Below are 12293 nucleotides of genomic sequence, written 5' to 3' on the forward strand. Positions count from 1 at the left end.
GCGTGTCCTGGGTCTTTCCCGGGGCCTCTTCCCGGTGGGACATGCCCGTAACACCTCCCCAGGGAGGTGCTCAGGAGGCATCCGGAACAGATGCCCGAGCCACCTCAGCTGGAGGAGCAGCGGCTCTACTCCGAGCTCCTCCAGTGTGACTGAGCTCCTCAGCCTCTAAGGAAGCGCTCAGCCACCCTGTGGAGGAAACTCATTTCGACCTCTTGTATCCACAAATTACCCAAAGCTCAAGACCATAGGTGAGGGTAGGAATGTAGATTGACCGGTAAATCGAGAGCTTTGCCTTTTGACTCCTTCTTCACCACAAGAGTCCGATGCAGCGACTGCATCACTGCAGACGCTGCACCAATCCAACTGTCAATCTCAGGTTCCATCCTTCCCTCATCCTTCCATGGCCTCGGATTTGGAGGTGCTGATTCTCATCACAGCGGCTTCGTACTCAGCTGCAAACTGTCCCTGTGCATGCTGCCGGTCCGGCTTTGCTGGAGCCATCAGGACAACATGATCCTTTATCATCTAGGCACATATCAACTCTAAAAAGAGCTAGAAGAGAGATCCATAAATGTAATCTAACCTGCTCTGACTACTGCCCATTAGGTGATGCGAATGGAGAGCAGTTGGCCAAGTTCTGTGGGCAGAGCATTCCCGCAGTGCCCATAGTGGTCTTCACTCCACAGCTGTACGTGCACTTCCAGACAGACTCCTCAGTGGCAGACCTGGGCTTCAAGGCGCAGTACTCCTTCTCTGGTAAGACTCTCTGCTACTGAGTTTGAGCTCTCAAATGGACTTCATAGTGACTGTGTGGCGTTTCAGAGTGTGGAGGCTGGCAGATGGGAGAGGGAGGGCTGATCTCCAGTCCCAACTACCCTGCTGTGTACCCCGGCCCCAGCCGCTGTGCCTGGCTCCTGGAGGCCCCCGCAGGACACACCATAACTGTGAGGCAACAACTTCTTACTCATCGGGAACACAATTAATGACTTTTTTAGAAACATGTGTTACGCCTTTTACAAACTTCAACCTGCTCAAATACACTTGGAGCGTCATGGTCACTTTTCTCACCCGGAGGGGAACCTTCCAGGGCCCCAGTGCTGAGTGAGGGTGGGTCAACTGTTTGCCCAGAGGAAGAGCGGCTCCGTGGTGCAGATGGAGCGCACTGTGCGTAAAGCTCTGTGCCTCATGTGTTTTTGTTTCACCGTGTGTGTTATTCAGGTCACGGACATGGTGAAAATATCAGCGTTTATATTGTCGTGAGTTCAAAGGCTTACATTTAATTCTTTATCCAGCGGTGTTTTCAAAAACTATTTCTTGGTTTAGAGTCAATCTCATCGACTATAATGTCATGTGTCGAATACGGTATCAAAAAGAAACAAATTTGTAACACATTTTTAAAAGGGATAATCTATCTTTTTTGCAACTCAACTCTTCTGTTATTACCGTACTTAATAATGACAGTTACTATTGCCAAATTGTCCTGGGTGAAGGTCCTTTTTGCTGGATTATAAATTGCCTAGTAACAGGTAAACAAATGCAGGTTAGTTTCCGGTGAAACTCCTCCCTGGGGCGGGGCTTAGTCAGCTCAGACCAGCTCATCAGACTAAAATTACTTTTGGATGGAAGTTGAAATGTCTTGAATTTTAAAACATTGTCCTGAATACTAACAGATGGTTCTACTCCTTCATTAGTTATGTTTAATTAAACTGATTGGACTTGATTAGGAAAGGCTCACAGCTGTATACGACCTACAGCTCACAGTACGTTAGAGCAAATGAGACTCATGAGGTCCAAGGAACTGCCCAAGGAACTGCCCAAGGAGAACTGCCCAAGGAGCTGCCCAAGGAACTGCCCAAGGAACTGCCCAAGGAGCTGCCCAAGGAACTGCCCAAGGAACTGCCCAAGGAGCTGCCCAAGGAACTGCCCAAGGAGCTGCCCAAGGAACTGCCCAAGGAACTGCCCAAGGAACTGCCCAAAGAACTGCCCAAGGAGAACTGCCCAAGGAGCTGCCCAAGGAACTGCCCAAGGAGCTGCCCAAGGAACTGCCCAAGGAGAACTGCCCAAGGAACTGCCCAAGGAACTGCCAAAGGAGCTGCCCAAGGAACTGCCCAAGGAACTGCCCAATTAGAACTGCCCAATGAGCTGCCCAAGGTACTGCCCAGGGAACTGCCCAATTAGAACTGCCCAAGGAGCTGCCCAAGGAGCTGCCCAAGGAACTGCCCAAGCAGATCTGCCCAAGGAGCTGCCCAAGGAACTGCTCAAGGAACTGCCCAAGGAGAACTGCCCAAGGAGCTTCCCAAGGAGCTGCCCAAGGAACTGCCCAAGGAACTGCCCAAGGAGAACTGCCCAAGTAGCCTAAACATACTATTTCACGGTGTATAAGTCTAAACAGAAAAAGTTCAGCTTTTTCAACTTTTCTGCACTGCCGTCTTGTGTATGTGGCTCAGAGTGTGTGTGGCTCCCCAGAGTGTGTGTGGCTCTCCAGAGTGTGTGTGGCTCTCCAGAATGTGTGTGGCTCTCCAGAGTGTGTGTGGCTCTCCAGAGTGTGTGTGGCTCTCCAGAGTGTGTGTGGCTGAGAGTGTGTGTGGCTCTCCAGAGTGTGTGTGGCTCTCCAGAGTGTGTGTGGCTCTCCAGAGTGTGTGTGGCTCTCCAGAGTGTGTGTGGCTCCTCAGACTGACCTCTGGTGTGTCCTCAGCTCACCTTCACTTACTTCAGCCTGGAGCCACACTCCTCCTGCAGCTGGGACTCCCTCACTATATTTAACGGGGGCTCCCCTGGCTCTCCTCTGATTGGCCAGTACTGCGGGACCTCCTCTCCAGGCACTGTCCAATCAGGCTCCAATAAACTGGCCGTGGTCTTCCTGGCTGACCACTCTGTGTCGAGGGGCGGATTTGTGGCGACGTGGTCAGCCGACTCCTCAGGCAAGTTTAGACATGTGACTATTTCATGTACTGCTGTTGTCTGTCCACTAGAGAGCGCTACAGAGGGTCAGACTGAGGAGAGGGTCAGACTGAGGAGAGGGTCAGACAGAGGAGAGGGTCAGACAGAGGAGGAGAGGGTCAGAAAGAGCAGAGGGTCAGACAGAGCAGAGGGTCAGACAGAGCAGAGGGTCAGACAGAGGAGAGGGTCAGACTGAGGAGAGGGTCAGACAGAGCAGAGGGTCAGACAGAGGAGAGGGTCAGACTGAGGAGAGGGTCAGAAAGAGCAGAGGGTCAGACAGAGGAGGAGAGGGTCAGACAGAGCAGAGGGTCAGACAGAGGAGGAGAGGGTCAGACAGAGCAGAGGGTCAGACAGAGGAGGAGAGGGTCAGACAGAGCAGAGGGTCAGACAGAGGAGAGGGTCAGACTGAGGAGAGGGTCAGACAGAGCAGAGGGTCAGACAGAGGAGGAGAGGGTCAGACAGAGCAGAGGGTCAGACAGAGCAGAGGGTCAGACAGAGGAGGAGAGGGTCAGACAGAGGAGGAGAGGGTCAGACAGAGCAGAGGGTCAGACAGAGCAGAGGGTCAGACAGAGCAGAGGGTCAGACAGAGGAGAGGGTCAGACAGAGGAGGAGAGGGTCAGACAGAGCAGAGGGTCAGACAGAGGAGTAGAGGGTCAGACAGAGCAGAGGGTCAGACAGAGGAGAGGGTCAGACTGAGGAGAGGGTCAGACAGAGCAGAGGGTCAGACAGAGCAGAGGGTCAGACAGAGCAGAGGGTCAGACAGAGGAGGAGAGGGTCAGACAGAGCAGAGGGTCAGACAGAGGAGGAGAGGGTCAGACAGAGCAGAGGGTCAGACAGAGCAGAGGGTCAGACAGAGCAGAGGGTCAGACAGAGCAGAGGGTCAGACAGAGCAGAGGGTCAGACTGAGGAGAGGGTCAGACTGAGGAGGAGAGGGTCAGACAGAGTGTTGTAAAAGCTTGTGATTGTGGTGCAGGCTGTGGAGGGGTCATCCACGCCGACAGTGGCACCATCAAGTCTCCTGACCACCCTCAGAACTTCCCCGCCAACTCTGAATGTCTGTGGCACATCATCGCCCACGAGGGGAACCACCTGGAGATGACCTTTGACCCCGACTTTCACATCCCAGACACTTCTCCCACCTGCAGCTCCAGCTACGTCAGGGTATGTGAGCTGCTTTAGTCCTGCTTTAGTCCTGCTTTAGTCCTGCTTTAGTCCTGCTTTAGACCTGGTTTAGTCCTGCTTTAGACCTGCTTTAGTCCTGCTTTAGTCCTGCTTTAGACCTGGTTTAGTCCTGCTTTAGTCCTGCTTTAGTCCTGCTTTAGACCTGGTTTAGTCCTGGTTTAGACCTGGTTTAGACCTGGTTTAGTCCTGCTATAGTCCTGCTTTAGTCCTGCTTTAGACCTGCTTTAGTCCTGCTTTAGACCTGGTTTAGTCCTGGTTTAGACCTGGTTTAGACCTGGTTTAGTCCTGCTTTAGTCCTGCTTTAGTCCTGCTTTAGACCTGGTTTAGTCCTGCTATAGTCCTGCTTTAGTCCTGCTTTAGACCTGGTTTATCTCTCTCTCTCTCTCTCTCTCTCTGGATACAGTCGTAGTGCAGTACTGATGTAGTATTGCAGTACTGATGTAGTATTGCTGTACTGATGTAGTATTGCAGTACTGATGTAGTATTGCTGTACTGATGTAGTATTGCAGTACTGATGTAGTATTGCAGTACTGATGTAGTATTGCTGTACTGATGTAGTATTGCAGTACTGATGTAGTATTGCAGTACTGATGTAGTATTGCAGTACTGATGTAGTATTGCTGTACTGATGTGGTATTGCAGTACTGATGTAGTATTGCAGTACTGATGTAGTATTGCAGTACTGATGTAGTATTGCAGTACTGATGTAGTATTGCAGTACTGATGTAGTATTGCTGTACTGATGTAGTATTGCAGTACTGATGTAGTATTCCTGTACTGATGTGGTATTGCAGTACTGATGTAGTATTGCAGTACTGATGTGGTATTGCAGTACTGATGTAGTATTGCTGTACTGATGTAGTATTGCAGTACTGATGTAGTATTGCAGTACTGATGTAGTATTGCTGTACTGATGTGGTATTGCAGTACTGATGTAGTATTGCAGTACTGATGTAGTATTGCAGTACTGATGTGGTATTGCAGTACTGATGTAGTATTGCAGTACTGATGTGGTATTGCAGTACTGATGTAGTATTGCTGTACTGATGTGGTATTGCAGTACTGATGTGGTATTGCAGTACTGATGTGGTATTGCAGTACTGATGTAGTATTGCTGTACTGATGTGGTATTGCAGTACTGATGTAGTATTGCAGTACTGATGTAGTATTGCAGTACTGATGTAGTATTGCAGTACTGATGTAGTATTGCAGTACTGATGTAGTATTGCAGTACTGATGTAGTATTGCAGTACTGATGTAGTATTGCAGTACTGATGTAGTATTGCAGTACTGATGTAGTATTGCTGTGCTGTTATGAGACTTTAGCCGGTTTAACTCCTCTCTCACATCAAAGACTCTGCAGACACGTTGTCTTTTATCAGGTTTAATGATGTTTGAAAAGGTGAAACTGAAAATAAGACATATTTAAAATCAAAACATGTCCATTACAATACATATAAATAATAAACAAATCCACATATATGTATACAAAGTAGACTAGATGACGCAATATTGATGGCTACGTGGTTAGCGTGTAATTAACATATTGCAGAGATGGAACAGTCAAATTCAATACTGAACACTGGCTTATAGAAATAACATAAATGCAGCTGTTGTGCACGCGTACAACATTACATACCGGCAATGCAACCTCAAAATAAAGAAATCTGCGATCTCCAAAAGCAGCCAAAGCTGCGTGCGGCCGTGCCTGGTGCCTTCATGGCACGCTGTTACTTCCGGTTAAATAAAGTTTTGTTTTAAACATGTGCTCTACCTGCGACATTTAAAGTGTCCACTAGATGGCGGCATAAGAAAACAAATGCAATGAAATTAAAGCATAGATCAAATATGCACTTTTAAACTAAAAACACAACATTAATGCATAACAGAACAATTGCAGTACTTCATGGTGGTGTGTTTGCAGGTTTGGTCGGGCCGTGCACAGAACTCAGACGCCCTCTTGTCCAGCACCTGTGGCTCTGTGGCCCCTCAGCCTGTAATTGCTCCTGGGAACCTCCTGACTGTGCGCTTCCAGAGCACAGGGGCCCCAGCCAAGGGCTTCTCCGCCTCCTTCATCACCAGTAAGAAAGCTGTCTCTGACCATTATATATATATATATATATATATATATATATGTGCACATCCTAGTTTGTCCATGTAGTACTTACAATTAGATCAGTCCTTTACTACTTCAGTACTTTAAGAGCGAGACATGGACTCCCTAACCCACACCACCAGGATCCACAGCAAAGAGACAGAAGGTGGTCCACAGCAGAAGATGGTTTAAGCACCTTGTAATCCCAAAGGCAAAATCACAACCTCAACCTCAAAGAAGTACAAGGAAAGTGAAGAAATACCTAACCGTGACCCAAGGGCTCAGAGAGGAGCTGGAGAAGGTGTGGAAGGTGGAGGTGGAGGTGGTGCCCGTGGTCAGAGGAGGACTCAGGGATTGACCCCCAAACTGGAGGAAAAACCTCAGACATCTTTGGCTCCCATAAAATGCTAAAGTTAAAAGAAATAAGACAAAAAGACCATTTTAAGACTTGCCTTAAAATAGTCTCTAATAGAGTTCAATATTAATTGATTCAATTAGTGATAAATAAGTAAATGTCATTTGTGCAGCACCTTTCACAGACAGAAGATCATTATTAATACAGATTATTTAAAAAACAAAACCAAAAATGCGCACAGAAATATCTATACATACTTTCTGATCAGGCTCCAGCAAGTTTCTCGCTTAAAGACGTGTATTTCATGAAATATATATTTTCTAACAAGAATAAATACAAATAAAATGAATATGTCAGAATATATGATGGTACATTGCATAGTTGTGTGGTGCAGTGTGCTGCTGATGACATGTGGCTCCTGTGTCCTCAGGGTGCGGGGCCAACTTCACGGGCCCCAGGGGCAGTGTGGTGTCTCCAAACTACCCCTCAGACTACCCCTTCAGAGCCAACTGTAACTACACCATCCACGCGGGGGATCAGACTGTGGTGGTCCTCACATTCAAGGTGTTCCAGCTCGAAGGTACGACCATCAGCAAGACTTAAACGTACATGTGACATTGTGGAGCTAATCATTGCTTTTTTATCAAGTCTAAAAAGAAGACATGCAGAAGCGTGTAGGACTCAAAGTACACACATAAATAAACAATTCAATCGATTAATTACAACTAATGGATTATTGAGATAATCATATTTTAATAATTGAATAAACATGTTTATGACTTGAGAAATATTTACGTAAAAATAATGATAAAGTCATTGGGAGCCGTCCGGAAGAATAATGTCCTGAGTCATGACGTGTGACTTTACTCCATCTTTACTCTGTGTTAAAGGAAACGACATCTTTACCTCATTAAACCTCTTTGTCCCTGTGTTGGTTAAACATGTGTTCTCGGGGCGTGGCCATCGTCGCCCCATGCTGTGTCTGGGCATATAACTGGCCATACAACATGACCCCTAACCTGGGAGCCCTAACCTGGGAGCCCTAACCTGAGACCCCTCACCTGAGACCCCTCACCTGGGACCCCTAACCTGAGACCCCTAACCTGGGACCCCTCACCTGAGACCCCTCACCTGAGACCCCTCACCTGAGACCCCTCACCTGGGACCCCTCACCTGAGACCCCTCACCTGGGACCCCTAACCTGGGACCCCGAACCTGAGACCCCTCACCTGGGACCCCTAACCTGGGACCCCGAACCCTTTTTATATTTGGCAATGTTAAATGTTTCTGTGTGTGATTATACTGCTTTATTCCTCTTTTCAATAAAAAAGGAGATGTATTTTAATTTGAATTATAATTCATGCTTTTGGACCATGTATATTCAAAAATGAGCTGCGATAGGCGCTCCATCACTAAAGTTACTTAGTAAAAAATATATTTGAACATAAGAGAGTTCTATTAAGAGTGTGTTTTGAGACTTCCTATAATCTGTCCTTTCCTCCTGTTTCTACTGCAGTGGAACAACCACATGTCCCTGTGGGACATTAAAGGATTATCTTATCTTGTCTTATCTTAAGATCAATTGTCTTATCCTGGTTTTATCCCCTCAACAGTGTTGGTTCCAGTGGGACGTCCCATGTCCCAAAGCTCTAACCTTTAACTGTTCCTAAACCTAAACCTAATCCTAACTCTAAATTTACCTAATTTTACCTTGATTGTGAAATAATATAATATAAATATAAAAATAGCTGGGAAAGAATTTAATGTTTTATTCTAAGCTCCTCCCCCGGACTAAATGTCAAACATTTAGGGGCCTCCCCTAAGTATGTCATCAGGGCTGAGGAAGTGCTGCTTTAGTTTGAAGGACGGTTTATGTGTCGATGATGAATATGACGTCTTTACTGTTCTTTTGCATTTTCACCTGACATTTTGTTCTCTAAATGTTTCAGCTCACTCCTCGTGCAGTTACGATGGTCTGAAGGTGTTTAATCTGCGCTCTGGCGGGCTCCCTATCGCTACTGTGTGTGGCTCCACCATTCCAGGGCCCTTCTACACCCTGGGGCCCATGCGGCTCAACTTCTATTCCGACTCGGTGGTCTCAGACACAGGGTTCATGGCAGAATACTCTGCTTTTGGTGAGTCCAGAGAGCATCACACCCCGAATGGATCTTCAGGGTTGTTACTGTTCAATCATTTGTTTGACCATTTGTGGATTCTCTTCAGAGCAGGGGCCTTCCCATTGTTGGCCCCGCCCCCTTTGTGTTCAACACATGATTGGCTATTTGTCAATTAGCCATTAATTGGGCAAATATTCACGGAGAACAATGCTGAAGCAGCCGGCGCATGGAAGACAAACTTTATACATTTACCTTAAAACATAAAACCATATTATACAGCCTGGTCAAATAGTTCAACTAAAAATCACCAAAATGCAGAAAGTCACTTATGATTTCTTCACAGTTTTCAGGGGGTGAACCCCAGACGCCATCAGACCCCATCTGACCACTTCATACCCCATCAGACCCCATCTGACCACTTCATACCCCATCAGACCCCTTCAGACCCCTTCATACCCCATCAGACCCCTTCAGACCCCATCAGACGCCTTCAGACCCCTTCATACCCCATCAGACCCCTTCAGACCCCATCAGACCCCTTCAGACCCCATCAGACCCCTTCAGACCCCTTCATCCCCAATCAGACCCCTTCAGACCCCTTCAGACCCCTTCAGACCCGTTCAGACCCATTCATACCCCATCAGACCCCTTCAGACCCCATCAGACCCCTTCATACCCCATCAGACCCCTTCATACCCGTTCAGACCCCTTCAGACCCCATCAGACCCCTTCATACCCCATCAGACCCCTTCATACCCCATCAGACCTCTTCATACCCCATCAGACCCCTTCATACCCCTTCAGACCCCTTCAGACCCCTTAAGACCCCATCAGACCCCTTCATACCCCATCAGACCCCTTCATACCCAATCAGACCCCTTCATACCCCATCAGACTCCTTAATACCCCATCAGACCCCTTCATACCCCATCAGACCCTTTCATACCCCATGAGACCCCTTCATACCCCTTCAGACCCCATCAGACCCCTTCAGACCCCATCAGACCCCATCAGACCCCTTCATACCCCATGAGACCCCTTCATACCCCTTCAGACCCCATCAGACCCCTTCAGACCCCATCAGACCCCATCAGACCCCTTCATACCCCATGAGACCCCTTCATACCCCTTTTGACCCCATCAGACCCCTTTATACCCCATCAGACCCCATCAGACCCCTTCAGACCCCATCAGACCCCTTCATACCCCATCAGACCTCTTCATACCCCATCAGACCCCTTCATACCCCTTCAGACCCCTTCATACCCCTTCATACCCCTTCAGACCCAATCAGACCCCTTCAGACCCCATCAGACCCCTTCATACCCAATCAGACCCCTTCATACCCCATCAGACCCTTCATACCCCATCAGACCCCTTCATACCCCATCAGACCTCTCCATACCCCATCAGACCCCTTCATACCCCTTCATACCCCATCAGACCCCTTCATACCCCTTCAGACCCCATCAAACCCCTTCATACCCCATCAGACCCCTTCAGACCCTATCAGACCCCTTCATACCCCATCAGACCCCTTCATACCCCATCAGACCCCTTCATACCCCTTCATACCCCATCAGACCCCATCAGACCCCTTCAGACCCCATCAGACCCCTTCATACCCCATCAGACCCCTTCATACCCCTTCAGACCCCTTCATACCCCTTCATACCCCATCAGACCCCTTCATACCCCATCATACCCCTTCAAACCCCATCAGACCCCTTCAGACCCCATCAGACCCCTTCATACCCCATCAGACCCCTTCATACCCCATCAGACCCCTTCATACCCCTTCAGACCCCATCAGACCCCTTCAGACCCCATCAGACCCCTTCAGACCCCTTCATATCCCTTCATATCCCTTCATACCCCATCAGACCCCTTCATACCCCATCAGACCCCTTCATACTCCATCAGACCTCTTCATACCCCATCAGACCCCTTAAGACCCCTTCATACCCCATCAGACCCCTTCAGACCCCATCAGACCCCTTCAGACCCCTTCATACCCCATCAGACCCCCTTCAGACCCCATCAGACCCCTTCAGACCCCATCAGACCCCTTCAGACCCCTTCAGACCCCTTCATACCCAATCAGACCCCTTCAGACCCCATCAGACCCCTTCAGACCACTTCATACCCCATCAGACCCCATCAGACCGCATCAGACCCCTTCAGACCCCTTCAAACCCCATCAGACCCCTTCAGACCCCTTCAGACCCCTTCAGACCCCATCAGACCCCATCAGACCCCTTCAGACCCCTTCAGACCCCTTCATACCCCATCAAACCCCTTCATACCCCATCAGACCCCTTCATACCCCAAGAGGCCCATTCATACCCCTTCAGACCCCATCAGACCCCTTCAGACCCCATCAGACCCCATCAGACCCCATCAGACCCCTTCATACCCCATGAGACCCCTTCATACCCCTTCAGACCCCATCAGACCCCTTCGGACCCCATCAGACCCCATCAGACCCCTTCATACCCCATGAGACCCCTTCATACCCCTTTAGACCCCATCAGACCCCTTTATACCCCATCAGACCCCATCAGACCCCTTCAGACCCCATCAGACCCCTTCATACCCCATCAGACCCCTTCAGACCCCATCAGACCCCTTCATACCCCATTAGACCTCTTCATACCCCATCAGACCCCTTCACACCCCTTCAGACCCCTTCATACCCCTTCATACCCCTTCATACCCCTTCAGACCCAATCAGACCCCTTCAGACCCCATCAGACCCCTTCATACCCAATCAGACCCCTTCATACCCCATCAGACCCCTTCATACCCCATCAGACCTCTTCATACCCCATCAGACCCCTTCATACCCCTTCATACCCCATCAGACCCCTTCATACCCCATCAGACCTCTTCATACCCCATCAGACCTCTTCATACCCCATCAGACCCCTTCATACCCCTTCAGACCCCTTCATACCCCTTCAGACCCAATCAGACCCCTTCAAACCCCATCAGACCCCTTCATACCCAATCAGACCCCTTCATACCCCATCAGACCCTTCATACCCCATCAGACCCCTTCATACCCCATCAGACCTCTTCATACCCCATCAGACCCCTTCATACCCCTTCATACCCCATCAGACCCCTTCATACCCCATCAGACCCCTTCATATCCCTTCATACCCCATCAGACCCCATCAGACCCCATCAGAACCCATCAGACCCCTTCATACCCCATCAGACCCCTTCATACCCCTTCAGACCCCTTCATACCCCTTCATACCCCATCAGACCCCTTCATACCCCATCATACCCCTTCAAACCCCATCAGACCCCTTCAGACCCCATCAGACCCCTTCATACCCCATCAGACCCCTTCATACCCCATCAGACCCCTTCATACCCCTTCAGACCCCATCAGACCCCTTCAGACCCCATCAGACCCCTTCAGACCCCTTCATATCCCTTCATACCCCATCAGACCCCTTCATACCCCATCAGACCCCTTCATACTCCATCAGACCTCTTCATACCCCATCAGACCCCTTCAGACCCCTTCATACCCCATCAGACCCCTTCAGACCCCATCAGACCCCTTCAGACCCCTTCATACCCCATCAGA

At 49.2% G+C, this 12293-nt stretch overlaps 1 protein-coding gene across 1 annotated transcript in view; it reads left to right on the forward strand.

Moving 5' to 3' along the window:
- The window catches only part of cubn (cubilin (intrinsic factor-cobalamin receptor)), a 277880-nt gene that overhangs the window by 126809 nt on the left and 138778 nt on the right, over positions 1–12293 (forward strand). Inside the window, exons 52-58 of the mRNA XM_072451238.1 lie at positions 607–756; positions 823–944; positions 2696–2921; positions 3914–4101; positions 6047–6203; positions 7003–7152; positions 8522–8707. Coding sequence (XP_072307339.1) covers positions 607–756; positions 823–944; positions 2696–2921; positions 3914–4101; positions 6047–6203; positions 7003–7152; positions 8522–8707 — 1179 coding nt within the window. The remainder of the gene's footprint in view (positions 1–606; positions 757–822; positions 945–2695; positions 2922–3913; positions 4102–6046; positions 6204–7002; positions 7153–8521; positions 8708–12293) is intronic.

Source organism: Eucyclogobius newberryi, unplaced genomic scaffold, assembly GCF_026437365.1.
Source record: "Eucyclogobius newberryi isolate DKJ021-1_F unplaced genomic scaffold, fEucNew1.0.hap1 SCAF_18, whole genome shotgun sequence".
Classification (NCBI taxonomy): domain Eukaryota; kingdom Metazoa; phylum Chordata; class Actinopteri; order Gobiiformes; family Gobiidae; genus Eucyclogobius; species Eucyclogobius newberryi.